This window comes from Talpa occidentalis, unplaced genomic scaffold (assembly GCF_014898055.3).
Source record: "Talpa occidentalis isolate TD23 unplaced genomic scaffold, MPIMG_talOcc4v2.1 talOcc4.10, whole genome shotgun sequence".
NCBI classification, from domain to species: Eukaryota; Metazoa; Chordata; class Mammalia; order Eulipotyphla; family Talpidae; genus Talpa; species Talpa occidentalis.
In genome coordinates this window covers 106,415,020-106,442,668 of record NW_023600993.1, presented here as the reverse complement: position 1 = coordinate 106,442,668, position 27,649 = coordinate 106,415,020, and the positions used below count along the sequence as shown (strand labels likewise).

The following is a 27,649-nucleotide window of genomic DNA, read 5'->3' as shown; positions in this document are numbered from 1 at the left end:
AGGGGCGGGGGGGGCCCTGAGGCCGGGCCGACCCCCTGGGCCTCCCAGCACAGGCCCCGCGGCCCTCCCGGGGAGTCCAGGGCCGGCTCCTCTGCCCCGGCGGGGCCCGGCGAGCCCGCCGCCCTCCGCCTCCGCGCGCCCCGACCGCGCCGCCCCGCCCCCCCGCCCCCTCCGGGCCGCAGGGGCGAGTCCGGGCCGCGGGGGGGGGGGCCTGACGGCGCGGGGTCTCGGGCCGCCTCCCTGGGGGCTCTCGGGCCACTGCGCGCCCCGGGCGGGGGGCGGCGGGCGCGCCCGGGGCGCCTGGTGCGGGGGCCGGGCCCTCCCGGCGAGCTCGGGGTCCCCCGCGGGCGGGGGCGGGCGGGGCGCGCGGCTGGACGGGGCGGCGCGCGGGCCGGGGGCGGGGCGGGGCGCGCGGCGGGGGGCGGCGGGCGGGCGGGCGGGGCGGGGCGGGGCGGCGTCCCCGCGCGCGGCCGGCCGGCGAGGAGCGCGGAGCCGCCGCTCGGCCCTGCGGCTCCGGCCGGGCGCCTGGGCTCGGGCCCGCCCGCCCCGCCCCGCGGCCGGCAGGATGGTGCAGCGGCCGCGCAACGGCGGCGTGTACCCGGGCGCGGGCGCGGAGAAGAAGCTCAAGGTGGGCTTCGTGGGGCTGGACCCCGGCGCGCCCGACTCCACGCGGGACGGCGCGCTGCTCCTCGCGGGCGGCGCGGGCCCCCGGCGCGGCGGCCTCCTGAGCAAGCCGCGCGCGGGCGGCGCGGGCGCCGGGAAGCCCCCCAAGCGCAACGCCGTGTACCGCCGGCTGCAGAATTTCCTCTACAACGTGCTGGAGCGGCCGCGCGGCTGGGCCTTCATCTACCACGCCTACGTGTGAGCGCGCGGGCGCGGGGGCGCGGGCGGGGGCGCGGGCGGGGGGCGCGGGCGGGGGCCGGGGGGGCGCGGGGGCGCGTGGCCGCGGGGGCGCGGGGGCGCGGGCGGGGGCGCGGGGGGCGCGGGGGCGCGGGGGGCGCGGGGGGCGCGGGCGGGGGGCGCGGGGCTGCGGGGGCGCGGGGGGCGCGGGGCTCGGGCCAGGGCCCTTCGGGCGGGGGTGCGCCGGCCGCCGCGAGGCCCGGTTGCATCAGCCCCTCCCGCGCAGGCCGGGGAGACGCGCGCCCCAGCTTCGCTCGGCCCGAGCCCCTCCCCGCACCCGCTGCGCCGAACAAAGGGCCCGCCTGGGGTGGGGGCGCCGCGTGCCGCTGGCTCGGGGCGCCCCTCTGGCCGGGCCCCCCAAGGAAGGCCCGCGGGAGGAGCTGGCCTGTCCTCCCCACCCCCGAGTCTCCCCCTCCATCTGGGGGCGCTCCCGCTGCCGAGTGGGGGAGGGGTCTTAGCGATGCTCCCCTCCCCCAGCCCTGCGGGGGCGTCGCGTGTCCTGCGGGGGTGCGGCCCCCTCCCCGCGCGCCCCACCCCCAGCCCCCCCTCCACCCCGACCCCGACCCCGACCCCGACCCCTCTGCAGCTGCGCCCCAGCAGGTGCCGCCCCGGCCTGCGCGGGCCCCGCTCCCCGGCGCCCGGTGCGCGAGCTGCGGCGGGCGGGCCGGGCCGGGCCGGGCCGGGCCCGCGAGCACAACCTCCACAGCCGCTGCGCGCCGTGCCGGGCTGTCCCCCACCCCGGCGAGGCCCGCCGCGCGGAGGCCATTTTGTAGGGAACAGGCGTTTTGGGGACGGGGCGGGGAGGCCCTGGCGCTGCTCGGAGCCTCCGCCCCGTGGGGAGGGGAGCAGCTCCCGAGTGACCCTCGAGCACCGGGAGAGGCCCCGGGGGGAGCTGCTGGGCTGGCGAAGAGGTGCCGGGCGGAGAGCACTGTCCTGGCCTTGGCACCGGGGCCAGCCCAGCGCCCGGGGCCCTGCGGCCCGCCCGCCCCGCTGCCCTGCCCGGCGGCTCCAGCCCCTCCTGCCCAGGGCTGGCCCCTCGGCGGGCCCTGGGCTCGTCACCCGGCCCTTCCTCAGGCTGCCCCTTCACCATTCCCTGCCTGACCGGGGCCCGGAGGGACCAGCTCTGGTCAGCCAAGCCCTGGCCCGGGGTGACCTCTGGCACTTGCACCAAGCCCAGCTGCACGGCCAGCGGCCGCAGCCCCCGCTGAGGGGTTGCTGGGCTTCCGGCCTGGTGCCCAGTGCCGGGGCAGCTGTCTTCGTTCAGCCCCTTGGGGCTCCCCTGGGGTGGCCCGTCCCGCCCCGGCGGCCCTCCCTGCCTGCCCCATGCTGCGGCCCCGGCACGGGGGGGATGGAGGAGGGGGGAGCGAGGGTCAGGCTGCAGCTTCAGGCAACTGTCCACTCCCCACAGGACCTCTGCAGCAGGATGGCCGTGCCCACAGGCTCCCACAAAGCAGAGAGTGCCCCCCTGGGTGCTGTCCCCACACGGGCAGGGCTTCCTGGAGCCCCTGCGCCCAGGAGCTGGGGTGCAGGCTCTGGAGGACCCCAGGGGCCCCCTGGGGCGTGAGTGGCCGGGGTGCAGGAGCCGGCTAGGTGCTCCGGCCAGGGGCTCTGTGGCTGCGTTCCCCGCATCAAGCAGGCTGCACGGCCGCTGCACGGCCCCAGGGATGTGTGGGGTGCCACCCCCCCGCCAGCCCCGGCCGCTCTGGCTTCTAGCTGAAGCCCGACTGCACGGTCTGCCCGCGTCCCCCGCAGGACGCACCCGCCTCCCTGCCTCCCCGGCCTGTGAGGTGCGGTGTGCCGCCTGTGCCCCCGGGTCGGGTGGGCCCTGGGCACCCCGAGCCAGGAGGCATGCCGGCAGGGTCCCGGGTGGGCAGCCGGGGGGCGGGGAGCAGCCGAGGGGCGCATTCCCGCCCCTGGTGCCCGAGGGCGGGCCTGGATTCGGGCCTGGAGTCCGTAGTGCCTGGAGCGGCCGTGAGCTCCTCGAGGGGCGCCTGAGCCGAGAGGAATCCCACCCAGGTGCTGGGGACACGTTCTGGGGGTGCAGCCCATCCCGCCTGTGACAGGGGCCGGGCAGGTGCACACGGGGCTCCTCTTAACTGGGCTCGAGTGGGCAGGAGGCGCCGCTCGGGGTACCTTTCCTGCACGGTAGGGCTGTCGCCCCGTTTTCCCTGGGGACCCTGAGGCGGCCTTCGGCGAGTCCTTGCGCGCCCCCACTTCAGAGACAGGCCCGGGGCAGGCCCTCGGCCTCCCCAGCCTGCGAGAGGCTGCGTGGAAGCGGGTGACGGGGGCTGCGCACGGGCAGTGCTCTCTGGGCCGGACTCTGGCCTCTGGGGCCCCCGTTGTGTGAGGGCCTGCGGTGCCCCCGAGGCCTGTCCCCCCGCCGCAGGCTCCTGCCCCCAGTCACGAGCAGGGCGTGCTCGCGCCAGCTGCCCGCCGGGGAGGCGGGAACCCCCGTGGCCTGCTCCCCGCTTCTCACGGGCAGCCCCCCGCAGTGCCTATCGATTGGAGAATCTCATGGAAATTCCCCAAAAGGTGGACAGGCCGGCGGCTGTGGTTTCCGGGACGCCGGCGCTCCTTGAGTGGCTGGACGGGAAATCGCCCACGACGGGGCGTTTCGCCCTGACCGGCCAGCTGTGCGGCCCGGGCCTCGGGGGTCTGCGGGCGCGGGCGGGTGGGCCTGTCCCGGCGGGTTTCACAAGCCGGGCAGCGCGGGCGGGGTCCGTGAGCCCTCACGGGGGGAGGTGGCAGCGGGCCGGCCTGGCGCTGGACGTGCTCACCCCGTGGGGACCAGGTGGCTCCAGAGCGAAGCTGAGTCCAGAGCCAGGGGAGCAGCCGCCCACTTGCTGTTCTCTCGAGCGACCCCGCAGACCTCTGCTGACCTCCCGGGGCCCCACGCCCGTGTCCCTGCAATGACAGTGGCCACCCCCGCTCCCTGCGGGCTTCTGGGCGCCCCAGGAGGATGAGGGCCCTGAGCTTGGGGAGGGGCGCTGGGGAGGGACGGGCAGCAGGTGGGCGGCTGCGAGTGTCCCCCTGAGGTGGGGGCGCAGGAAGCCCTTGCCCGTGGCCTGTTTCCGACACTCCCGGGTGTGGGGTCAGGGGGGCCGCGACGCCTCTGGCTGCCCCACGCGCCCCGGGGTGTCTGTGGCTGGAGCTGGGGGGCCTAGGCTTGTCCCCTGCTCAGGAGGAAAGAGGCCTGTGCCCCGGAGGCCCTGGGGGGGGACCTAGGTAGCATCAGGCCCTTCTGAAGGCCCCGCGCACCGTCTGCCGCCACAAGTTACCTTGTGGGGTGAGGGACCCGGGGCGGCCGTGGGGGGCTGGGCTCCCAGGGGGCAGTGGCCACCTCGCCTGCAGGTGACCGCCCGTCACCTGGCCTTGTTCCCGACCTGGCCCCGTTGGCTCTTCGGGCCTGGGGGACCCCCTCGTGGAGAGGGGTGTGCAGGGCGAGCCTGGCGCCCGGGGGCCAATGCCGGCAGCTCCTCTGTAAGAGCATCCAGGCCTGGGCAGCGGGGGCCGGGTCTCAGAAAGGGGGTTCCCGGAGGGGTGAGATGCCCCGTGTGGGCCAGGAGCGGGACGACAGCGCAGGCCCCTCTGCGGCCGCCCCACAGGCCGGCCGGGGCTGGGTGCTGGCCCCAGGCCGCACGGGGTGGCTCCTGCCGCGGGGAGGCCGGGCGCCGGCTGCCGGCTCTGATCTGCCCTTCGCCTCAGGACGGAGCCCGGAGCCCAGCGTCACCAGCGCTGCCCGCTCTCCGGCTCGAGCAAAGTCAGCTCTTCCCCCGGGGGCTGCTGGGAATGAGCCCGGACCGCACAGAGCGGCGTGGGTGCCGGCGTCCCGCGACCCTCCCTCCGCCTCTCGGCCCGCGCGGCGGGTCCTGGCAGGGGTGTGGGGCCGGGAGACCCTTCCCGCGCCCGTCCTGCCGGCCGCCCCCTCCCCCGGCGCCTGTGCCCGAGGTGGGCTTGGCTCGTGGCTGGGGAGCCCGGCGGGCCGCGGGGAAAGGCGGGCGGCGCTGGTCTCCCGGGCTCCTGGGGGATGTGCGCGGAGCTTCCGGAGGCAGCGCGCTGTGCCGGGGGTGAGCCGAGGCGCTGTGGGGCCGCGCTGCTCAGTGCCCGCCGGGGGGCAGAGGGCGGGGGCCGGGGGTCCCGGGGGCCCTTGGGACCCACATGGGGCTTTGGGCGTGGGGGCCTCTGGGGGCTCCGGGCCCCCTGCCCTGGAGAGCGGGGCCAGGGCCAGGGGGTAGGACCCCGGGACAGGCCTCCCGCAGGGACTGACCTCCCCCCACGGGGCTCCCACGCCGCCTCCCCTCCCTGTCAGCTCCGCCGCGGTTTGGTCAGCGAGCCGCAGTTAATGTGGAGCGGAAGGACAGCGAGGCCTCTCCGGGCGCAGGAGGCGGGAGACGCCGGTCGGGCTGACCACGGCCGGCCGGCGTCGGGGGCTGGGCGCTGCTGGGCCGAGAGCAGCCCCGTCCTCCCCGACGCGGCCCCGCTGGGCTCATCCCGGCCGGTGTCCGCCGTGCGCTCCGCACCGCCTGCCCTGCCAGGCCTCCGCGGGGTGCTGCTGCCCAGGGCTGGGGGGCCGGGGGGCCCGCGCGAGTGCCCTCGTGGGTCAGCAGCTGGAGGCGCTGGCCCGGGAGCCAGCCTGACCCGGTGGCAGAAAGGCCGTGCGGGGCGTGAGGCTGGCCGGGGAGGGCCTTGTTGGAACCAGGGCCCACCGTGGGGGAGGCGCCCCGTTGCCAGGACACTGTGCCAAGTGGTGCCAGGGGTGCGGGGGGCAGGGCCAGGAGGAGCAGGCCCTGCAAGGACAGTGGGCAGCAGGGCTGTGAGGGGGCTGTCCAGAGGGCCGTTCTCGGGGTTCCCTGAGCCCCTGGGTGGATCCCAGGTGTAGCTGACCAGCAGCGGGGGCTGTGGGGGGCGCCTTCCCCGGGAAGCGAGTGTCTGCTCAGCCGTCCCAGGATGACTGTCCTGAACCCGGGTGGTTTGCCCTGGGCCTCCCCTGCACGGATCTCCAGGGGCAGGGCCGAGGGCCTAGCAGGGTGGGTGCAGGACCCGCTGCCCAGGGCGGCCCCCGGGAGAGGACACGTGGGAGCAGCGGTGCTGTGTTGGGGTGTCTGTGCGGGGAGCTCCTACAGGCAGGCCTGGGGCTCCTGGGGCCAAGTGCCAACGGAGGAAGGAAGCGTCTCTGGAGTGGCTGCCCCTCGCCCCGCAGGGAGGGGCAGGGAGGGACGCTGCGGCGGGCTGGTGGGCAGGCGGGGCACCTGTGCTCAGACGGGGGGCGTGGCCTCTGGGGGGGCGAGTCGCCGCCGCGGGACGCAGATCCCCGAGCCAGCCGGCCGGTCGGGGCTCCGCCGCAGGCGTGTCTGGCGCAGTTGCCCATGGGGACGCCCGCCGCCACCTCGCCCATGGGGGTGCCCGCGCCTGGCTCTGCTGCTGCGCGGCCTGTGGGTCCCCTTCCCGGCCCCTCCCCCGGCTCACCGCGGGGCCCTGGCGTCTGGCCTCTCCGCCCTGTGTTTTCGGGGTCTGGGCCCGTGGGCCGGAGCGTCATGGTGTGTAAGGCGTCAAGGTGGCCTGGCCACTGTCGGTCCGCCGTCTGGTCACTGGGGTCGGTGTGGGCACAGGTCACCCTCCCGCTTCCAGGGCCGTCGGGCCTCCGGCCCCAACAGTGTCCTGTGCTGAGAGCATGAGGGGTCAGCCAGCCTCGGGGACGGCAGTTTGGCCACCACAGGTCAACATGTGGGCTCCCCAGCGCGGGCCACAGTCGGGGTGGGTAAGCAGATGGCACAGCTCCAGCAGGGCGAACCCTGGAGGGGGGCGGGCGGGGGCGGGCGTGCGGCCTGGGGCGCGTGGGGAGAGGGGACTGGCGGTGAAGCAGCTGGGGTGGGGTGGGCTGGCTGAGGCCGGACCCAGGGGTGGCCAGTGGCCTTGGGTGTGCTGCGTGGATCGGCCGGTGGGCAGGGGTGGGCGCAAGGCGCAAGGTGCTTGCTTCTCAGGTGAGATGGGGCCAGGCGGGGTGCAGGGCGTTCTTCCTGTCGTCTTGGGGTGCAGGTGGCAGGCGCCCGGGTGGTGGCAGGCCAGGCAGGTCAGGCACGCCGGCTGCAACAGCTGAGGGGAGAGGGAGAGGCCAGCTAGGGGGAGGCGGGCAGGCCCTGGGCGGGCGGGTCTTCGAGAAGGCTGGTGGGAGGCCCAGCCGGCCCCCTGTTGCCTGCTGCCCTGGCCTGGCACCTGTGTCCAGGGGCAGGTGGCCCGCAGGCAGCAGATCTGCCATGGGGAGCCAGCCCTGGGGACTCTGCCCGGCATGCGGCCTCCTGAGGCCCCGGCTATGTGCTGAGCCAGCGGCTCTCCCTGCCTGGCCCTGGGAGCACGCTGGCTGCCAGCCTCAGGGACACCCGGACAGCACCTGGGCCGAGCTCCACAGCCGTCTGAGGGGCTGCCCCTGGGGTTCCCTGAGGTCCTGTGAGCCTGGGGCTCCAGTGGTGAGTGGTGAGGGGCCCCTGGCCTCCTTTGGAGAGGGGCTGGCCACCCCGAGGTCCTGCCTGGGCCGTAGAGAGGCCCTGAGCCTGCGTGGCTGAGTGTTGGGAGAGCTGGTTAGGGGATGGGTGCAGGGAGGCCCCAACACGGGGGCCTTTGGGAGGCAGGGGCCAGGCGGGCCCAGTGGGTGTGCTTGGGGAGCCGGCAGTGGCCTGAGCTGTGGCCCCTGCGCCTCCTGTCCCTGCCCGGCCAGGTGGGTGCTGCCTGGGCTGCTCTCTTGCATGGGGTGAGGGTGGGCCGCGGGGGGTGATGCTCCTCCTGCCCCTTGGGCCCCATCAACTCTCCGGAGACATTTCCTGACTGCCTGGCGCCTGCAGCGGCCTCAGCGAGGCGCAGCGGTGGGCCCAGAGCCAGTGTCTGCAGGCCGAGGGCCGGGGGCAGGGAGGGGGCGGGGCCTGCAGGCCTCCCTGGAATGTGGAGGGGTTTCTGCCCCAAGGGGTGCTCGGTCTGGCCTGGCCTGGCCCCAGCCCCCCCGGTGTGAGGCCCAGCAGGGCCCCGCTCTCTTCGTGGGGAGTGGCCTGGCATAACCCAGTTCACCCCCATTCCGCGCCCGGACAGGTGGCAGCATCCTGCTGTCTGGAGACGCCCCCTGCTAGGTTTGGGGGTGCGGCCCTCTCCGGGGCGAGAGCCAGAGCACAGCCGGCCCGGGGCCCCTCCTCGGTGCCGGGGGGCACCACGCCGCGTGCCCATCCTTCCGGGCGTGGTGAGGCCTCCTCCCTGCACCCTCCGCCGTCTGTGACCGTGTGTTCCCACAACGCCAGACACAGAGTTGGGGTGGCCGCGGGCCATTCTCCACCTAGCCGCGCTGGCCCCCTGCCTCTGGACGGCCGCTCGCTGCTCCCTCTGCGGGAACGGCCCCTCTGCCCGCGGCCACCAGGCCTCACCCCGCCTGCCCGGGCCTCCTCTGCGGGGTCGCCCCGGCCCACCGCGCGCCTGGCCGCAGACCTTGTCCCCGTCCCCACGGGAGGACGCGTCGGGCTGTGGCCAGCAGCTGTGAACACGAGGACGCGGGTGTCTGGACGCAGCATTTCCAGGGCTTGGTTAATTGAGTAAATTGACTAATGAACAGAGGAAATTAATTGCCGTTTTGAAGACGACCTTTGTCCACCGTGCTGTGTGGTCCCTCTGCCATGGCCGCTGGGGCCGGAGCTGCCTCCTGGTGCTCGTCCCTGGGTGCTGCAGCCCCTGGCCGCCTCAGGTCGAGCCGAGGCCTGGGCTCTGGGTCCTGGCGGGCGGGGAGGGCGCCCAGGGGGCCTCGGCATGCACCCCGAAGGGTCTCGGCTCCCACTGGGGGGCCTGTGGCCGCCACTCCCCGGGCGGCCGTCCCGGGTGGCAGGGTGGTGAGGACCGGGCGCACCAGTCCTGCGGCCCCCGCTGCCCCCTGCCCCTCTGGGGCCCCTGAGGCTCTGCTCCAGGACCCCTCCACCCCCAGCTCTGGCTGCAGACCCTGGCCCCGACTTCGCCCTCCTCCGGCAGGTGGGACAGGTGGGACATCCTCCGAGCCTAGAAAGAGACGTATGCAATGCGGAGGAGTGTGCGCAGGGCCCCCCTCTGCCGCAGCTTGGGGGTGGGGGCGTGGCCCGCTTTGAGCTTAGAGAATTTGGGGGATTTTCCCAAAGCGTGACGCTGTCAGGGCTGCGCCAGACCTCCTGGGGTGCCCCGGCAGTGGGTGGGGCTGGGCTCCGCAGGCGGCCTGCTGCTGGCCCTCTCCCGCCTGACCACCGCCCCCCTCAGGTTCCTGCTGGTCTTCTCCTGCCTCGTGCTGTCCGTGTTCTCCACCATCAAGGAGTACGAGAAGAGCTCCGAGGGCGCCCTGTACATCCTGGTGAGCCTGCGCCCCCTCCCGCCGGGCCCCGAGGGTGCTGCCCGACCCGCCCTCCCGCTGTGGGGCCTCTGACGTCGTCTGCCCTGAGCCCACGCCACCCCCCAACGCCCGCCAGGCTTCCTGCTGGGAGCCCTGTGCCCCCATCCCAGGCCCCTGCCACTGGGGCTGCAACTGGGGACCGAGGCGCCACCTCCACCCCCACACGGCTCCTGGACCCCGCCTGCCCCTCCCCACCCTTCCCTGCACACGTGGGCAGTTGGAGGGATGGGGATGGGCAGGGGCGGGTGTCATGGCAACGGGAGCGCTTCTGTGTTGCTGTTGGTGACGGGAGGGGCCCCTGAGGGGGCTGAGCCCCGCTCCAGAAGGCTCTAGAAGCCCTTCCTCCTGCCGGCCTGCCTGTGGGGTGGGCTTCCAAGCTTGGGGGCGGGTTGCACCCCCTTGGCTGCTACCTAGAGCCTCCCTCTGCTCTGCCCCTGAGACCAACATCAGCCCACGTGGGGGGCGCCCACCACTCCGCCCTGGACCCCCAGCCAGCAGGCAGCCCGCCTGGCAGGGCTGAGCGCCCCCCCCCCCCCGCAGGAGATCGTCACCATCGTGGTGTTCGGCGTCGAGTACTTCGTGCGCGTCTGGGCTGCCGGCTGCTGCTGCCGCTACCGCGGCTGGAGGGGGCGGCTCAAGTTCGCCCGCAAGCCCTTCTGTGTGATCGGTGAGCAGGGCGTGGGCGCGGGGGCTGCCCGGGGGTGCCCTCGGGGCTCCCCGCCCGGCGGGGCGCGGAGGTGCGGGGGCTGAGCCCTGCCTCTCTGCAGACATCATGGTGCTCGTCGCCTCCATCGCGGTGCTGGCCGCCGGCTCCCAGGGCAACGTCTTCGCCACGTCGGCGCTGCGCAGCCTGCGCTTCCTGCAGATCCTCAGGATGATCCGCATGGACCGGCGCGGCGGCACCTGGAAGCTCCTGGGCTCCGTGGTGTACGCGCACAGCAAGGTGCGGCTGCGGGGCGCCCGGGGTGGCGGGGCCGGGCCGCCCAGGCTTCCTCTGGGAGCCGTCTCCCTTACGCGGGGAGCCCGGCGAGTGGGCGTCCTGGAGGGTTAGTCCCGTCACCGCCGTTATGGAGCCTGGGTGGGAGGTGGGGGACCGACCTCCGCCCGAGCCCAGTTCTGAGCCCGGCCGTGTCCCCCGGCCCCGCTGCGAGCCCCAGCCGTCCACCCTGGGCGGGCTTGTGGCGGCGACAGCTCCTCCCATCATCCTGCCGTCTGACCTAGACCGGCCAGCAGGGTGGGGGTGTCGCTGCGCTCAAGGAGAGCGGTCGGGAGGGGTGTCTGCCCCGTTCAGAGAGGGAGGGAGGGACAGGGTAGGGCCCCCCGGGGCTCCCCCCCAAGTCTTCCCCACTTGGCTGTCTGATCCCCAGCCGTGGGGAGCCCCCGCCCCCCAGCCGGGGCACATGCGAGGGGCCACCCAGGCTGACCCTCACAGCAGCAGCTGCTGACTGGGGGGGGTGTGGGGTGCTCTGCAGCCCTCAGAAGGGCCCCAAAGCCCTGAGACGCAGAGCAGGCAGCCGCTGCCCAGGCCCGCCCTCCCAGGTGGCCAGGCCGGGCTAGCCGTGGGCCTTCGTCCGCAGGAGCTGGTGACCGCCTGGTACATCGGCTTCCTCTGTCTCATCCTGGCCTCCTTCCTGGTGTACTTGGCGGAGAAGGGCGAGAACGACCACTTTGACACCTACGCGGACGCGCTCTGGTGGGGCCTGGTGAGTGCGCCGGCCCGGCTCACGCGGCCTCTCTGGCCGGCTGACCACACGGCTCTCTGGGGCCACCTGCTGGTCACTCCTGAGCGCGACACGTGGCTGGGGGCGGCCGGGGCTCCCTGCAGGCTGCTGTGGAGACCGACCCCAGGCGTGTGCCTGCCCCTGACCCTGTCATCCTTCCTCCTTCGCCGTCCACCGGCATGTGGCCTTGTGCGGGGAGGGGAGGGGCAGGCCTGGGAGTGCCTCTGTCCTGATGAGTCAGTTTATTCAGCATCCAGAGCTTTCCTTGGGCCACATGGACAGTGCTGGGGACGCCCCAGGGTGGGCACCAGCGGATGGCCTGGGAGAGGGGACCACCCAGCCCTGCTGCCTGCCTCCCCAGGGGCCAGCCTGCCCCAGTCCCTCCGTGTACTCAGGTGGCCTGTTGGCCGGGGTCCTGCGCCAGGGCTGAATGTTCACCTGTGCGTCCTGCCGGGCAGCCGGCTCCCATGGCGACCGGCCTTCTTCTTGGCCAGCGCCCCAGTCCAGGCGCTGACCCGGCTCGCTCCTGGCCACCCTGTGCGGCCCCAGCCTGTGGGGAGAGTAGAGGCCTGGGGGTGGGGTGTGGCTGGAGTGTGGGCGAAGGGTGGCTGGCCCACCTGGCTTCGCAGGCACTTGTGGAGGTGGCGGGGGTAGCCCATGCCTGCCCCGTCCTGGACCAAGGGGCACCTGGCGGCCCAGTGTCCAGCCTGTCCAGGGGCTGGGCCTCTTGCGCCCCAAGGCTGGGGCCGAGGGGTGTCCTCAGATATTTGGTTGGCTGTGGCCCAGTGACCGGTGCTTCCGTCCCCAGATCACCCTGACGACCATCGGCTACGGAGACAAGTACCCCCAGACCTGGAACGGGAGGCTCCTGGCCGCCACCTTCACCCTCATCGGCGTGTCGTTCTTCGCTCTCCCTGCGGTGAGTCCTGCCTGTGGCGGGCAGGGCGCCCAGGGGCCGCGGGTCGCTCAGGTCCCTCCCCTGGGGGACGGGACAGGGAGCCAGGGGCCGGGGCGTCCTCCACAGACAGTGGTGCTGCGCGCCCGAGCTGGGCTTCCGTCCGCAGCCGGGGTTCCGGCAGCCCCTCCCTGCCTGCGGCCGCTCACGGCGCTGGTGCCAGGAGCTCTGTGGGCCCAGGGCCAAAGACCCCGGCTCCCGCAGAGCCCGGGCGGTGGCGGGCAGAGGTGGGTGGTGCCCGAGCTTGGCCGCGGGGGTGAGCGTGGCAGGAGGTGTGTGCGTGCGGGGGTGAGGGACGCCCTGCCCGCCGGAGGCTTCCTGTGCCCCAAACCCAAGCCTCCCCTCCCGCCTGGTCTCTGGCAACGGGCCGGGACCCGGGGCTGCGTGGGCGCAGACGAGAGCGGGCACGAGGCTGGAGCTTGCTGAGCAGCATCTTGCCGCGGCACCCGCAGGGCATCCTGGGATCCGGCTTTGCCCTCAAAGTCCAGGAGCAGCATCGGCAGAAGCACTTCGAGAAGAGGCGGAACCCGGCGGCGGGCCTGATCCAGGTGAGGCCCGGGCCGGGCAAGGGCCGTGCCACGCTGGGAGGGGCTCCCCGCCTGGGCCTTCGGGGGACCTGCCGGGGGCGAGGGCCATGCTGGGAGGCAGCCGAGACACACGCAGTGACCCGTGGCCCTGCCCAGTCAGGCCGTTCCAGGTGCTGGGCATCCCCTGCCCGGCGGAGCTCGGCGTGTGGGGCTCGGCTCCCGGCGGTGCTTGGGGCCGTCGGAACGTGGGGGGGGGGCGTGCCCTGGGCTGCAGCAGCCCCAGGCTTGCGACTGCTGGGGGCCGCCCGTCGCTCCGGCGGCCCATCCTGGGCAACCTGGCTGAAGCCGTGTGTCCATCTTTCTTGCGGGAACTGCGAAGGGCTCGTTCTTCAAAAGGATCGTGAAGAAGAAACACCCCAAGCTCCCCTCGCCGTGGCCGCTGCCCGGCCCGGCCAGGCCCCCGGCTGCCGCGCCTTCCCCTCTGGGGCCCCTCCCAGCGGCGGGTGGCCCGTCTGGAGAGGCTGCCTGGTGCGGGGGCCGGGGTGCCCTGTGGGAGGGTGGGGTCCAGGCCGCCCGGTCCAGGCTGTGGACAGCCACGGGGCCAGCGGAGGCCGGCCGGGCCAGCGCTCTGCTGCAGAGTTGGGCGAGGAGGGCGGGCACCACCTCGGTGGCCCGTGCTGGGGAGCGCCGCTCGCCCACCACGCGGGACACGCCGGGCCGGCCTCTCCCGGAGCCGAGGTCCTGGGGCAGCACCCATCTCGCGGGGACCCCTGCCCGGGGTCTTGCGGGAAGAGGTGCAGGAAAGGCACGTCCCCCCACAGCCCTGGGGCGCCCGGCACACCAGCCCCGGCCTGCAGCGTGGTCACTTCCCGGGATGGACGGCCTCTTGCATCCCTTGAACGCGGGGGGCCTCGGGCAGCCTCAGGGATGGCCAGGACCCAGGAGGAGGAGGGGCAAGGAAGAGCCCTGGGGCGGCTCTGCACCCCGGGGGTGGGCGCCAGCGCCGACAGGGGACTGGTCAGCGTCAGGCGGGAGCAGGGGCCTGGCCAGGTCTGGGGTGGGTGTGCAGGGGCCTGGCTGGAGAAGGTGCTGGGAAGGGTGGGGTGCGTGGGACTGGGCGAGACCCCAGAGAGGGAGGGCTCAGCCTGGGTCCCGGCCCTCCGAGGCGGGAGGGGAAAGGGCAGTAGCTGGGCCCCTGAGGTCCAGGGAGGCCAGTGGCCGCCGCGTGGTGCGTGGCCGGGGAGGCCCTGGGCCCTGACCCGCTGCTCGTCCGCAGTCCGCCTGGAGGTTCTACGCCACCAACCTGTCACGCACAGACCTGCACTCCACCTGGCAGTACTACGAGCGCACGGTGACCGTGCCCATGTACAGGTAGGGCCGCCTGGCGCTGGCCGGCCGCAGGTCGCTCCCGCTCCTTGTTCCCCGCTGCTGTCCTCCCCCTCCCACCCCCGCGCCTGTCCCGGCCTCCGACCCGTGTGTTGTGCCCTGGAGCTGCCCCTGGTGCCCTGGCAGCCCGCGGGCCCAGGCCGCCCGGCTGGGAGCAGGAGGGCCCCAGCGCCCGGGGCCTCTGCGGGACGGAGGGGCTCCCACCTCAGTGGCTTCAGGGCCCCCACAGCACGGAGCGGGCAGTGCCGGGCAGCCGCGGGCCAGGCGGGGACACCCATGGGCAGGCACAGACCGGGGGCCTGGCAAGATCGGGGGCCCGGGGTAGGCCCAGGGCTGCCTGGTGTCCTCCATGTGCCCCTGGGGTGGGCGCGCTGCCCCTCGCCTGCCGGTCCCCCGCAGAGCCTGGGCCGGCCGCTGGGTCCGCCACCAGCTGCGGGCGAGGGGAGCAGGACGCCTGCCCGAGGCCTGACTGGCCGGAGCCCCCGCCCAGGCCCCCTCGGCTAATTTTCTTTGTTCTGTTGTCCCCCCACTTTCCTTGGTTTCTTTTTCATTTTCTTTTCCGTGCCCCGTTCTTTTAATTTCCGTTCTCTCCCCGTTGTGTGTGTGGAAACCCTTGAAAGTGCGCAGTCGCAAACCTACGGGGCCTCCAGGTAGGCGATGCGTGGGCCACGGCTGGCCCCCGGGACCGGGGGCGCCGCCCTCACCCGCCACCCCACGCCCCTCCTGGCTCCCCGCCTGTCTCGGGCCGGACCCTCCCTGCTCCTCCTGCCCCCGCCCACCCAGCAAGGCGCAGGGGAGGGGGCCGGCCCAGGGCTCCCCGGCCTCCTGCTCGGGGCGGGTCCCCCAGGCCCCCAGGTAGCAGGCGGCAGGCGGCACTGGACAGGCAGGACGCCGACCACCGCGCCAGCCCTCGCCCGCGGTTCTCCGCCTCTGCCCAGAGGCGCGGTTCGCCACGGCCGCCCTCCCCAGCCCCGGCGCGGGCCTCCCCCTGCAGAGCGGGCTCGCCCCCGGCCAGGAGCCTGCACAGACCTGCTGGGGGCCCTCACCCCCGCGCGGGGAGCGCACAGGGTCAGCTCCCCGCGGCAGCCCGTCTGCAGAGCCTGGTCTCCTGAGACGCCAGCTGCCTGGGCACTTGGGGAGACCCACTTGCAGCCCTGACAGGCCCTTTCCAGCCCAGGCTCCTTCGGCCTTCTCCAGCCCAGACCCGATCTTGTGGGTGCCGGCCCTCCGGAGCTGCTGACCCGGTCAGCTCTGCTCTCGGGGCGCACCCGGGCTCCCTTCCCCGCACGCCGCTCCTCGTCCTCGGGAGGGGATGACCGTGCGTGGCCCTACCGTGTGGTGCCCGCCCACCTCCGCCTGCCGTGTCCAGGGCACGGCGTCCCATCTGGCTTGGACCCTCAGCCAGGGGTGCGGGGCCAGGTGGGGCTCAGGCCCCGTGGGGCGGGGAGGCCGGGGAGGCCAGCTCTGTGGCCGGTGTTGCTGCCCCCGCCGGAGGCGTGAGCTGACCTGTGCCCTCACCTTTCAGTCAGGCGGAGGGTGGGGCAGTCCTGGGAGGGGGGCAGGAAACCCCGGCCATGCCCGCTGGTCCCCGGGGTGCAGAGGGACCAGGGTGGCCCCTGTGGGGACGGCGGTGGTGGCGGTGCTAGAGGGGACCTTGAAGTTGGGGTACACAGAGGAGTGTGCAGGGACCGAGGGGGCCGGAGAGGTGGCCATGGGGGCGTGGGCAGTGTGCAGAGGCTGGAGGCCCAGAACGGACAGTGTCTGGGCGGAAGAATAAGAAAGGGGTGCTGCTGTGGGGGGGGGAGGGGAGGCCGGGGGTCCCCAGGGTCAAGGAAGATGGAGGTGAGGCCGGGGTTGGGAAGAGGGACTTTTAAGGGGGTCACTGGGACTCCAGCAGGCTGGGACCCTGGATGGTGATGCCATGGGGGTGACGTGGGGGGTTGGGGGCTGGGGTGGGGCCTTCCTTTTGGGGGAGCTGCAGCCCCACGGCCTGCAGTGGGGAGGCTCTGTCTGGGGCTGCTGTGGGCCCCATGGGAGGGTCTGGGCACACAGGCTCCTCCCGAGTCGGGGGCTCGCCTGCAGTGCCTCGAGCAGCCTCTCTGCCACCACAGCCCTCTTTGGGCGTTGCCCCGCCCCAGGGTGGGCAGAGAGCCGCCTGCAGGGAGGGGCTGGCTGCCCCGGTGCTGTGTGGGTGCCAGGAGCGGGGAGGCCCTTGCTGCGCTCCCCGCAGGGCCGGGCCTGGGGGGGGACATGTGCGCGGAGCCCCAGGCCTGCGGGAGCCCTGCTCTGCGTGGCACGCCTCCCCGCAGCCAGTGATTGTGGGGTCCCGGGGCTGGGCGGCTGCTCACGGCCATCTCCTCTCGCTGCAGACTGATCCCCCCCCTCAACCAGCTGGAGCTGCTGCGCAACCTCAAGAGTAAATCTGGACTCACCTTCAGGTCAGTGCTGAGGGGGCGCGGGCCGGCTGGGGCACTGGGGGGACGTGGTGGGCACTGCCGGGGGCCACCGGCCCCCACAGCTCTCTGGGCGGAGCCTACCCTGAAGAGCGCTCAGCTTGAATGGCGGAAGGGCCCCCCGCGAGCCGGCCCCGGGGCTGCGGACACGACCGGCGTGGACAGAACGGGGGTGCACGGAGCGGGGCTGGCCGGGCGTGGGGCGGGACCCGCCTGCAGGAGGCGGGAAGGGTCCTGGACCCGGGGTGCGAGGCGGACGCCACGGAGGAGAAGGGCCCCTGCGCACCCCTGGTCCGAATCCTGGGCGCCTGGCGGTGCCCAGGCCCCAGCGCGTGCCGTGCTCCCGCTGTGTAGAAGGACGCGGCACCGCGCCCGGGGCAGACGCCGGCGGGTGGGGGGACACGGGCCGACAGAGCAGGACGGGGGTTGGGCGGGTGGGCAGGGCTGGCGTCTGCGGCGACGGAACCCGACCGCCAACGACGGGAACGGGCCACCGCCTCCCCAGTGGCCATCAGCCTGGCGGACGGCTCACCTTGCCCGGGAGACCCGGGCCCCGGGGGTTGGACGGGTGCCAGAGACACCGCGGGCGGGACCACCTGGATTCGCCTCAACACCCAAGACCGGAGCCACAGGGCGGCCCGGCGCCCCCTCCGGGCAGCGACCCGGGACCGAGGCCATCACCGCCCAGAGCGGCCGGGGGCCACAGGGGTCACCCGCGCCGCGGGCGGAGGGGGGCCGGGCCGGGAGGTCCAGGGGAAGTCCGAGGGCGCCGCTCGGGGGGGAGGCGCTGGGGGTCCTGTGGGCAGCGGCGTGTGGCTGGACAAAGCAAAGCGCGTGTAAGAGCGCGTGGCCGTGAATAAAGCGCCGCTTCTGAAGCGAGGGGGGCGGGGAGGGGAGGGCGCGGGGACACAGGGCGGGAGGGGCCGGGCCGGTCTTCGGGCCGCAGGTGGGCTCCCTGCCCGGGTTGCCCTGGACGGCAGGTGGGGTCTCTGGGGACGTCCAGCCGGTGACTTGTGTCAGTCGGCCCGGGCCGTGCCCCCAAAGCCGGGTGCGGGGGCCGAGGCCCTGGGCGGTCTCAGGAACTGGGGCCCAGCGGTGCCGCCGGGAACAGGAGGGCCGGGTGGACCCTGCGGGTGGCTGGGCCTCACGGCTGTTGGGGCGTTTGGGGGCCGCCATCTCCTCGGTGCCAGCTGGCCCGGCTGGTGGAGGAGAGAGAGCCTCTGACGCTGAGGAGCCGTGTGGGGAACTCACTTGGCCAAGGCCCCCTTAGGTCCGAGTGGGAGAGCGGCCAGCGGTGGGCGTGGGCGCCTCTGGCCCCGCCGGTGCTGTGGTCTGGCTCTGGCGGAGACCACAGGCCCGGAGGCCCCTTCCCAGCCCTTCCTCAGGCTCCGGGGCCCCGCGGGCTGGTCTGCAGTGACTGGGCCGTGGCCGAGGGGGTGGGGCGGCGTGGGTGTCGGCGGCCACGCAGGCCCACTGACTGCCTGTCCCTTCTGCTTGAAGGAAGGAGCCTCAGCCGGAGCCCTCTCCAAGGTCAGTGCTGCCCGCCAGGCCGGGGTGCCGCCCGTCTGTCCTCGGCGTCTGCGCCCGTGCCAGGCCCGCGTGGAGCAGCGGCCAGCTGGCGGGATGTGTCCTCCGCCACTCTCCTGTACCCGGCCCTGGCGCCCGCCGCTCGGGCCGCCCCTGCCGCCCCTGGGGACCCCGAGAGAAGGCTTCTGGGAGCGCACTCCCACAGCATGGCAGCTGACCCTGACCCCGCAGGAGCCGGGACCGGGCGGTGAGGGGAGTCGGGAGGGGTGCAGGCACGAGGCTCTCCTGCCTCCCACCCCTGCCCTGCGAGACCCAGGCTGGGACTGCCAGCATCTGAGACACACCCGGGGCCGCAGGGGGATGCGTCTGCCCCGGGGCCGACGGGCTACAGCCCCTCGCCCCTGCGGGCACCTGTGCGCCCAGTCCCCCAGCGCCTGTCCACCCACAGCGAGGGAGCAGGCCCCACCCGTGCCCACCCGCTTGAGAGTGCCCTGGTCCTCCGGACTGCGGGCAGCCCAGGCTGTGCCCCCAGCGGCCATGCTCCTCTGTCCCGACCGCGGAAGGGGTCGCCCCAGTGGGTCAGCCGAGCATGAGGAGGGGTGGGGCCTCCTGCAGGCCAGGGATGGCTCTGCCTCAGGCTGAGTGTCCCCAAGGGCAGCACGGGGCTGAGAGCTGCCCACGTGGCCAGCAGGTGCTCAGCAGGGAGCCCCGTGTCTCAGCCTGTGGGGTGACCCTGAGGCCACGGCCGTGGAGACGTGTCCCCCACTGTGCTTGTCCGCCCAGCCCGGCCCCAGAACCGCCTGCCTGCTGGCCGTGGACAGGCCTCCACTTCTCCCCTTCAGCCACCTCCCCCGCCTCCCGGCCCCCTTGGCCCCTCCTGGCCCCCCTGGGCCTTTGCTCCCAGCCCAAGATGCCTGTCCTGCCTGCCATGGCCCAGTGGCCCAGCCTCCTGGAGGCCAGGGAGAGCCAGGGCTCCGGGCAGGCGTGTGGGCCGGTTGCCGGGGAGCCGGCTGCTTCCTGGCCGCGCAGCTGTGGGCAGGGGCCGGGCAGCCTGTCCGCCCTTGCCTGGCAGCTGCAGGTGTGCGGGAGTCGTCTGTGGCGGCCGGGCCTGCTGGTCAGGTGAGGCTGTTCCCCAGGCCCTGAGCTGCCTGGTTGGGGACGTGGCCCCTGCGCTGGCCAGGTGCACATGTGGGCGCAGGACCCCCCGCAGCGGGCAGGACCTCTCCGCCCGGGCCAGGGTGCACGTGCCTGGGTGTGCTGGGGCCAGGGCTTCCAGGAACCCGCGTCTATTCGGGGGTGGCCCTGGGGGGGGCGGGGCGGGCCATCCTGCTCCTCGCCCCGCTCCCTCCGGGCGCTGCATCCCTGTCCAGGCAGCCGTGCTGCGTGGGGGCTAGTTCGGGGGTGCTGAGCATCTGTGGTGTCTCCAGCCTGGTGAGCCCCAGCCCCAGTGGCCTGTGCCCACCTTGGTATCCGCCGGTGGTCTCAGATAGGCCGAGCTGGGGCCCTGGGGCCCCCCAACGGTGGGGGTGCTGCCTGCCCTCCCCAGCTCCGCCAGGCAAAGGCCCCGTGGAACCCTTGGTAGCCCCCGAGGCTGGGCTGCCTATCTGGGCCGTGCCGGAGCTGGCGGGGCGGCGGGATGAGCTGTGCTGTGAAGGAGCCACAATTGCTGGGGGACGGCTCAGCATCCAGAACCTGCTTGTCTCCAGCGTGCCCGGCAGGGCCTGGGGGGCTGGCAGAGGAAACACCGGGCCACAGGCAGCACTGCCAGGACCCTGAGGGGCACCCGGGGAGAGCTGGCCCCCGGTGAGGGCTTGGGCAGGTGTGCCGGGCCGGCGGGGGCCCGAGGGAACTGCTGCGGTTACGGTCACTTCCTCTGGAGGCCCGCGCCTATGGGGCCCAGCTGGGCCACGGGCCTCTGGGGAGGGTCCCTGGCCACGCCCTGGCCTGGCTAGCCCCGCATCCTCCAGGGCTCTGCGCTTCTCGGCCTCCCTCTGGTCGGGCAGCACCGGCCCTGGGCAAACCGGGGCCTCTCCTCCAGCTGCTGGGCCCCAGGACTGGTTCCCGCAGTCAGACTGGACGTTCCCCAGACACGTGCTTGCGGGTGCTGCCCTCGCCCCCGCCCCGAGCAGCCTGGCGCAGTCTTGCTCATGTATTATTTTTTGTTGGCATGAACGGAGCAAAAAATAATACATCTTGTCAAAGACGCACCTCCAGGTCCTGACTCTGGAAGGAAAAGGTATTTTTGGAGGAAAACCCAGCGCTTTCTTGCTCCAAAAATAGGGGACTGTTCTCTTTTCCAGCCGTGAAGACCCCGGGCGGCCCGCGCGGGCGGGCCCTGGCTTGCTGCTCTGTCCTGCGGCGGTGCCCGGGACTAACTGTCTCTCCTCGTTTGCAGCGCAGGCAGGCCGCGCAGAGAGCCCCTGTGTGGATGCTGTCCGCGCGCCGGACACTCTAGGTACCGCGGACGCTCGCACGGGCCACCCCGCTGCACGGCTCGCCCCGCCCCGCGCCTGCTTCCGGAGGTTCTAGGCGAGCCCGCAGGCCGGCCCTGCCCTGGTCCCGGTCCCGGTTCCGGTCGCGGCCTGCGTGGCCCGAGTGGGGCAGGCGGGCGGGGCAGGCCCTCAGCCTCCTCCCCAAGCCATGAGGCCATCGCAGGGGCCGGCCAGGGGCTTGCGACCAGACCGGGTGCCCTCGCCTCGCGGCCGACTGCCCTCTGTGGCCACGCAGACCCGGGCCCTCTACTGAGGACGCGTCCCTGGGCCGGCGCGTCGCCGGGTGCAAGTGGCTCTGTCCAGCGCTGGCCAGGGCACCGCGCCCTGTGCCACAGGTGGAGGCAGGCTGGACACGGCTGGGAGTGCCCGCGTGGCTCTTGCGGCCCTCGCCGTCCAGTGTTGCGGAGTGGACGCGCCCGTCCCGCTTGCCGGCCGCGGCCTCGTGTGCATGCACGGGGGCACTGCGTGGTGGGCGCGGCCTGCCCGCATGGCCCGCTCCCTGCATGGCGGACCCTGCTGCCTGCGCCCGAGCTCGGCTTGCGGGGAGACGGCTGCGGCCCGAGCGCGTGCCGGGTCCCTGGTCGGGCGCCCAGGCCGCCACCCGCTGTGCGCTGGCCCCGGAACACGCGCCCCTTGCCCTGGACATCCGCGGCCGCTGCGGGGATGTCGGCTGCGCGCTGGCTGGGCCCCAGCATGCGGCCCCTCCTGCGCCTGCTCAGGGCCGGCTGCCAGAGGCAGGCAGGCGGGCAGGGAGCTGGGCTCCGTGCCCCCCCAGATCCTCCTGGAGGTGCCCACCCCTGGGAGTCCAGCTGCAGAGACCAGCAGTCGCCTTGGCAGGACGCTGGTCAGGGCCATGTCGGGCCCTTGCTCTGTCCCCAGCTGCGAGGCAGCCTCCACCCTTGCAGGCCATCAGCCTGGGCGCCTGGGGCAGGGGTGCTGGCCAGAAGCCTGCGGGTGCCCGCACCGTGTTGTCCGTCCCCCGGGCCGGGACTTCGCGGCACTCCCTCCTCCAGGAAGCCGCTAGGGCTGGTCCCGTGGTCCCGCTGGCCCTGGTCTCTGGCCCTCTGTGCTCCGCCCCGCTGGCCGGGCGTCCGTGTGCAGGCATGTCTTCAGGTCGAAGGCGAGGCCAGGCCCTGGGGCGTGCAAGCGCTGACTCCAGCGGAGGCGTCTCTGTGCCCAGCGGCCTCGCGGGCAGCCTTTCAGCTGCCCTGGCCAAGGGTTTCTTTTTCTTCCTCTGGGACCCGAGGGTTGGAGTTGGAGGGAGGTGGCTGGGATGGCAGGGGAGGGGGACGGGGGGCTGCTGGGGGGTCTTGAGATGGAAGAGGTGCCCACAGAGGACATTCTGGGTCAGGGTGAGGCCTGGGGACACTCCGGCCCTTCACCTGGGTGTGGCCATTTGGGATGTCCCTGCCCAGGTGGTCTGCATGGGCCGCCGTCCCCACCTGTGCCTGTGCCTGAGCGCCCCTGCACTCCGGTGGCCACCTCTGTGCCCCCAAAGGCGTGTGCCCAGGCCACCTGCCCGGAGGTGTTTCCTGCTTTGTCCTGGCCCGGCAGGGACCCCTGGCTGGCACAGACCTGGGCGCTGCTGCCCGGCAGGGCTAGGTGGGTGATCTGGCTGCGGCCAGGCCGGGTGGACAGGCCTGCCGTCTCGTCTTGGCAGCCCGTCGTCTCTGGGCTGTCCCTGCACGGCCGTGCCGGCTGCGGTCCTGGTGGAGCTGGTGAGGGGCTGGGGGCGTGGCTGGGTGCTGCTGCTGCGGGCGCCGGGGCAGAGAGGTGCAGGGCAGGCAGCGAGGCCTGCTCGGGCTGCAGGGACTCGGCTCCTGCTCGCGGCTGGCGGCCGGGGTCTCCATAGCCCCGCTGTCCTCTTGGGTGGCCATGGGGACTGCCCAGTGGGAGGATGTAAGCGAGTGCCTGGCCTGGGCCTGACCATGTGTCCTCCAGACCCTGTGTTGCCCTAGAGTGTGTCAGAGCTGGGAGCCCCTGTTGCCATGGTTACCGAGATGGGCAGCTGGGCCCAAGAGCCATAGCCTGTGGCTGGTCACCTCCCTGTGGCCACCGGCCAGGGCTCCGAGGGCGAGCTGTCAAGGAGGCCCACCCGGCCCTCGGAGTGGACACTGGGCTCTTCTGGGGGGGTGGGTTATTGCTGCCCCAGGGCGGGGCCGGGGCCTTGAGGACTCTGCCCCCACCGCGGGGGCTCTTCCGAGCCCGTCACCCTACAGACCTCACCCCTCCAGACCCCGGGCCGTGGGGGAGGGGTGCTCCCGGGGCAGGAGGGCACGGCTGCCACCTGGACTGTGGCCTGAGGGGCTGCCCCCTCCGCTGGGCCCCAGAGGAGCCTGTGCCGGCCCCGGGGACGGTGGCTTCTCTGGGTCTGTCTCCCCCACCCTGGATAGAGGGGGTCCGAGCGGGCGTCTCCAGAGTGACCTCTCCTGTCTCTCTGTGTGTCGTCCGTCCGTCCACTCGGCGTGGAGCAGTCAGAAGGTCAGCTTGAGAGACCGCGTCTTCTCCAGCCCCCGGGGTGTGGCTGCCAAGGGGAAGGGGTCCCCGCAAGCCCAGGCCGTCCGGCGGTCACCCAGCGCTGACCAGAGCCTGGAGGACAGTCCCAGCAAGGTGCCCAAGAGCTGGAGCTTCGGGGACCGCAGCCGGGCCCGCCAGGCCTTCCGAGTCAAGGGCGCCGCCTCCCGGCAGAACTCTGAAGGTGGGTGGGGCGCCCGGGGCCGCCGCCATGGGTGCGAGATGGCCCAGAGCCTCTGCCTCCCTGAGGGCCGCACCGTGAGCACCCAGCCCCCCCGCCACGGCCTGCCGCCCGGTGTCCTGGTGCTGGGTGTCTGGCCTGGCTCCGGCTGCGGTGCGAGCCCGGCCGCGCGGGGGGCGGCCAGCTGACGCCACGTCCCCTCCGCCCAGAAGCAAGCCTCCCCGGGGAGGACGCGCTGGAGGACAACAAGAGCTGCAACTGTGAGTTCGTGACGGAGGACCTGACCCCGGGCCTCAAAGTCGGCATCCGGGCCGTGTGGTGAGCCCTGGGCCGCGGGGGGCGTCTGCGGGGCTGGGCCTGGGCGGCTCACAGGGACCCCGCCCGCTGCTGGCCATAGGGGCACGGGCGCCGCCTCGCTGGGCCCAGCCAGACAAGGCCTCCAGTGCAGCCAGGAGGGCGGCCACCTTGTCCAAAGGAAGGTCTTGGACACGGGGTAGGGGCTGCAGGGGGCCAAGGGCTGTCTGGCCCGGAGCTCACGGCCCTGCCGCCCCCAGCGTCATGCGGTTCCTGGTGTCCAAGCGGAAGTTCAAGGAGAGCCTGCGGCCCTACGACGTCATGGACGTGATCGAGCAGTACTCAGCCGGCCACCTGGACATGCTGTCCCGCATCAAGAACCTGCAGTCCAGGCAAGCACCCCGCAGCCCGGGCCCCGGCCAGGGCGATCCTGTGGCACCCCAGGCCCCCTGGCCAGGGCGACCCCGCGGCACCCTAGGCCCCTGGCCAGGCCCCAGCACTCAGGGTGTGTGTGAGCAAGCGTGTGCGGGTGTGGGTGTGCTCGTGGGTGGTGGAGAACACCTCTCACCACAGCTGTGTCCACTTCTGTCCAGCATCCCTCTGTCCGCCTCTGTCTGTCTGGAGCACAAATGCCAGCCCGGGCAGCTGCTGCTGCCTCTGGCCGCCGCCCACAGGCCTCACTTGAGCCGCCGGCCCCAGCGGTCAGCATGGCGGCCAGCGCGGAGGACCCGGCGTGCCCACACGCTCCGCCCACCCTCTCGTGTTGCTTCACTGCGCGCTGCTGGTGTCTTTCTTCTCGTTGTCCGCCAGGATAGATATGATTGTGGGCCCCCCACCCCCTTCAACTCCCCGGCACAAGAAGTACCCCACCAAAGGACCCACCGCCCCTCCGAGAGAGTCACCCCAGTACTCACCTAGGTCAGGACGCCCCGCTGTCCTGTGAATGCCAGCCCCCTTCACCCCAGGCCACATGACGGCGCCCCTGCCCGCTGGGCCATCCCAGCACCCCACAGCCCTCGGCGGGGCTCCCTGGGGGGAGCGGGCAGACGAGGATGCAGGCTGCCAGGGTCATGGCTGGGGGCTCCCAGCGCCACCCACAAAGGTGGGCCGGAGGCCAGGGGGGCAGGATGGCCTCCCGATTCCCGGGGGGACAGCGGCAGGGGTGTGGAGTGGGCTGAGCGTAGGAGCCAAGCCGTCCTGGCAAGAGGGCAGGTGCAGGCAGAGGGTGTGGGTCGGGCTGAGGCCCGTGGAGAGGCACCGAGAGGCTGCGCTTCGGGCACTGGTTCCACTTCGCAGGCCTCACCCGCTGTGGCCCCTGCCTCTGCACGGGCCTGGCCGCGCCCAGCTCTCGCCGCCGGCCCCCAGGCCCCGCTGTCTGCAGCAGAATCCTCACCGCAGCCAGGCGTGCGGCAGGCCCAGCGCTGGAGAGGACGGGCGAGGCCGCCCAGGCGGGGGCAGCAAAGCTGGCATGTTGTGGAGGACCTGGGTCTCCGGGCCTCCCGCCTCCCTCTGCCCGCTGGGCAGGCTGACGCCTGGAGCCAGCAGGGAGGTGGCGGGTGTGGGGTGACGGGTCTGGCCGCCCCCTGCCTGCCTGCCCCCGCGCCCCGTGTCCCAGCCCCTGGACGCTGGCCCTGGGCTCTGCTGGCTGGAGCCTGGCGCCAGAGGCCGGGGTGGGGGTCGCCGCCCGCGGCAGCAGGAACCCCAGGAGTCTGCTCTGGGCTGAGGGCACAGCCCTGCCTCCGCGCCCCCAGCAGCTCCCGGCAGGCCTGGGCTGGGCTCCAGCAGGACCCGCCAGGCAGGTGGCCGTCATGTGGCAGGGGTGAAGGCGCTGAGCGCCTGCGCCTGGGGACACCCCATCTTCCACCAGCATCTGCTTGGAGCCCGAGGCCCCGCATGAGTTGAGCATGAGGCCCCCGGAGCATGGGGGGCCACGCTGCGACTCAGCCAGCCTGAACCCCTCTTCTTCCTCGGGACAGGAAGAAAAAGCCACCCCAAGGCCCCCTCCGAGCCAGGCAGGGCAGCCAGCAGCGAGGGGACCAGAGATGGGAGCCCCAGCCCCATGGTGCCCCCACACCCACCTCCTCAGTGGACCTGGTGCCAAGGCTGCGGGGTGCAGGGGGCTGCCTCGCTCAGCACACCCCGGCTCCAGGGGCTCCACACCCGGCTCGGCCCCCAGGAGCCCAGCAGGCCTGAGCCCCAGCCTCAGGGCCTTCCTGCCTAGCAGGGCCCGGGACGCTGCCCAAGGGGAGCCCAGCCAGGAGGTCGCCTCTGCCAGCCGCGTGAGCCTGTCTTGTCTGTGTCTCCTGCGTGCACACATGCATGTACACACGCAATCACACTCGGCAAGCACACGTGTGAGCAGGCCCAGCACATATGGGGCACACCTGTTCTCACCACCCTGTGCACATGGCGCTCAGGTGCACACGCCTGCCCGCGGCACGCTCACCCACGCCCACAGCGCTCACACACCCGCGGCACGCTTGCCCACAGCATGCATGCCGCCCGCAGCACACGCACCCACAGCACACCCACCGCCCACACGCCCACAGCGCACCCACCGCACACACGCAGCACACCCACACCCCTGCACGCTCGCAGCAGTGCAGTGTGCCCCATGTGCCTGCCCCCGCCCTGTGCATGCCATGCTCATGCCCCCGCTTCTACTGCCCCTGCTGCAGATGCCGACTGTCCCCCCAGACCCTGCGCTGGGGTCCCAGTGGCACATTATGTGGGAGTAAAGCTGGGGGGACTGGCCCCGGATCCTTCCACTTTACTCCTCCTCAATGTGCTGGGTCCACTGGGAGGGATGGACAGGCTCAGCCTGGGGGTCAGAGCAGGCCAGGACCAGGCGCCCGGCATCCATCTGCGCTGGTACCCTGCTGCCCCCTAGTGGGCTCCGGCCCACCAGGAATCTGGATCTGGGGCTGTGGCCTGGCTCAGGAGCGGGCTTTGGCCAGCTGCACCCTGACCTCACGCTGGGGCGGGGTCTCTTCCCCCCAGAGTGGACCAGATAGTGGGGCGGGGCCCGGCCATCACGGACAAGGACCGCACCAAGGGCCCCACGGAGCAGGAGCTGCCCGAGGACCCCAGCATGATGGGGCGGCTGGGGAAGGTGGAGAAGCAGGTGGGTGTCGGCGCTGCCGCGAGACTCCTCGAGCCTCTGGGCCTGGAGCCCCTCATGCCCACATGCCCTCCCGCCTGAGCCCACATGCTCTTCCGCCCGGCCACGCTTCCTCTGAGGCGGCACCAGGGCCAGTGTCCTGTCCCCTTTAGGCTGGGGGTGCGCCATCAGGTCCTGAGGACATGGGGGTGGTCCTCAGCCACACCTGCCAGTCTTGTCTCCGCTGTGCTCCTGCCCAGCTCTCCCATGGCGCCCTGGGGGGAGTCCTCAAGGCCAGGCCCACACCCTCCCCGAAAGGCCAGGTGGGGCCACCCACCAAAGCCCTGTGCTGGCTGGTGCGTCTTCCTGCTGTCTCTGGGCCCTGGGAGTGGCGCCTCCCCACCCCTGGCACCCTGGGGAGCAGCCGGACCCCCCACCCGGGGAGTACCTGGCGCCGAGCAGCCCGTCCTACAGGTCCTGTCGATGGAGAAGAAGCTGGACTTCCTGGTGGGCATCTACATGCAGCGCATGGGCATCCCCCCAACGGAGACCGAGGCCTACTTTGGGGCCAAGGAGCCGGAGCCGGCGCCGCCCTACCACAGCCCCGAGGACAGCCGCGAGCACGGCGACAGGAGCGGCTGCATCGTCAAGATGGTCCGCTCCACCAGCTCCGTGGGCCAGAAGAACTTCTCCGCGGCACCCCCGGCGGCTCCCGCCGCCCAGTGCCCACCCTCCACCTCCTGGCAGCCCTGCCACCCGCGCCCCGGCCACGGCGCCTCCCCCGTGGGGGACCCCGGCTCACTGGTGCGCATCCCGCCGCCGCCCGCCCACGAGCGCTCCCTGTCGGCCTACAGCGGGGGCGCCCGCGCCAGCTCGGAGTTCCCGCGGCACGAGGACGCCGCGGCCGGCCGGCCGCTCGAGGGCGCGCTGCGGGACAGCGACACGTCCATCTCCATCCCCTCGGTGGACCACGAGGAGCTGGAGCGCTCCTTCAGCGGCTTCAGCATCTCCCAGTCCAAGGAGAACCTGGATGGCCTGGGCCTGGGCGGCGGCTACGCGGCCACAGCGCCCTGCGCCAAGGTCCGGCCCTACATCGCCGAGGGCGAGTCGGACACGGACTCGGACCTCTGCACCCCCTGTGGGCCCCCGCCGCGCTCCACCACGGGCGAGGGGCCCTTCGGAGATGTGGGCTGGGCCCGGAAGTGAGGCTGTGACA

General features: G+C 73.4%; 1 protein-coding gene across 5 annotated transcripts; it reads left to right on the top strand.

The window, feature by feature from the left end:
- Window positions 1–565: 565 nt before the first annotated feature.
- On the top strand, window positions 566–27,649 carry KCNQ2 (potassium voltage-gated channel subfamily Q member 2). Of its 5 annotated transcripts, none has more exons than XM_037501223.2 (17): window positions 566–861; window positions 9,154–9,244; window positions 9,824–9,950; window positions 10,051–10,226; window positions 10,861–10,986; window positions 11,813–11,923; window positions 12,412–12,507; window positions 13,763–13,857; window positions 14,493–14,522; window positions 16,242–16,310; window positions 17,826–17,855; window positions 22,819–23,042; window positions 23,249–23,357; window positions 23,594–23,725; window positions 24,144–24,251; window positions 26,334–26,457; window positions 26,908–27,649. In XM_037501223.2, the coding sequence occupies exons 1-17, from the start codon at window positions 566–568 to the stop codon at window positions 27,637–27,639; spliced, it is 2,676 nt and encodes an 891-aa protein (XP_037357120.1). In that variant the 3' UTR covers window positions 27,640–27,649. The 5 variants fall into 5 exon arrangements, with proteins under 5 accessions (XP_037357120.1, XP_037357129.1, XP_054554612.1 ...); XM_037501232.2 differs by lacking the exon at window positions 24,144–24,251 and adding an exon at window positions 20,248–20,307; XM_054698637.1 differs by lacking the exon at window positions 24,144–24,251 and having other exon boundaries at window positions 23,252–23,357.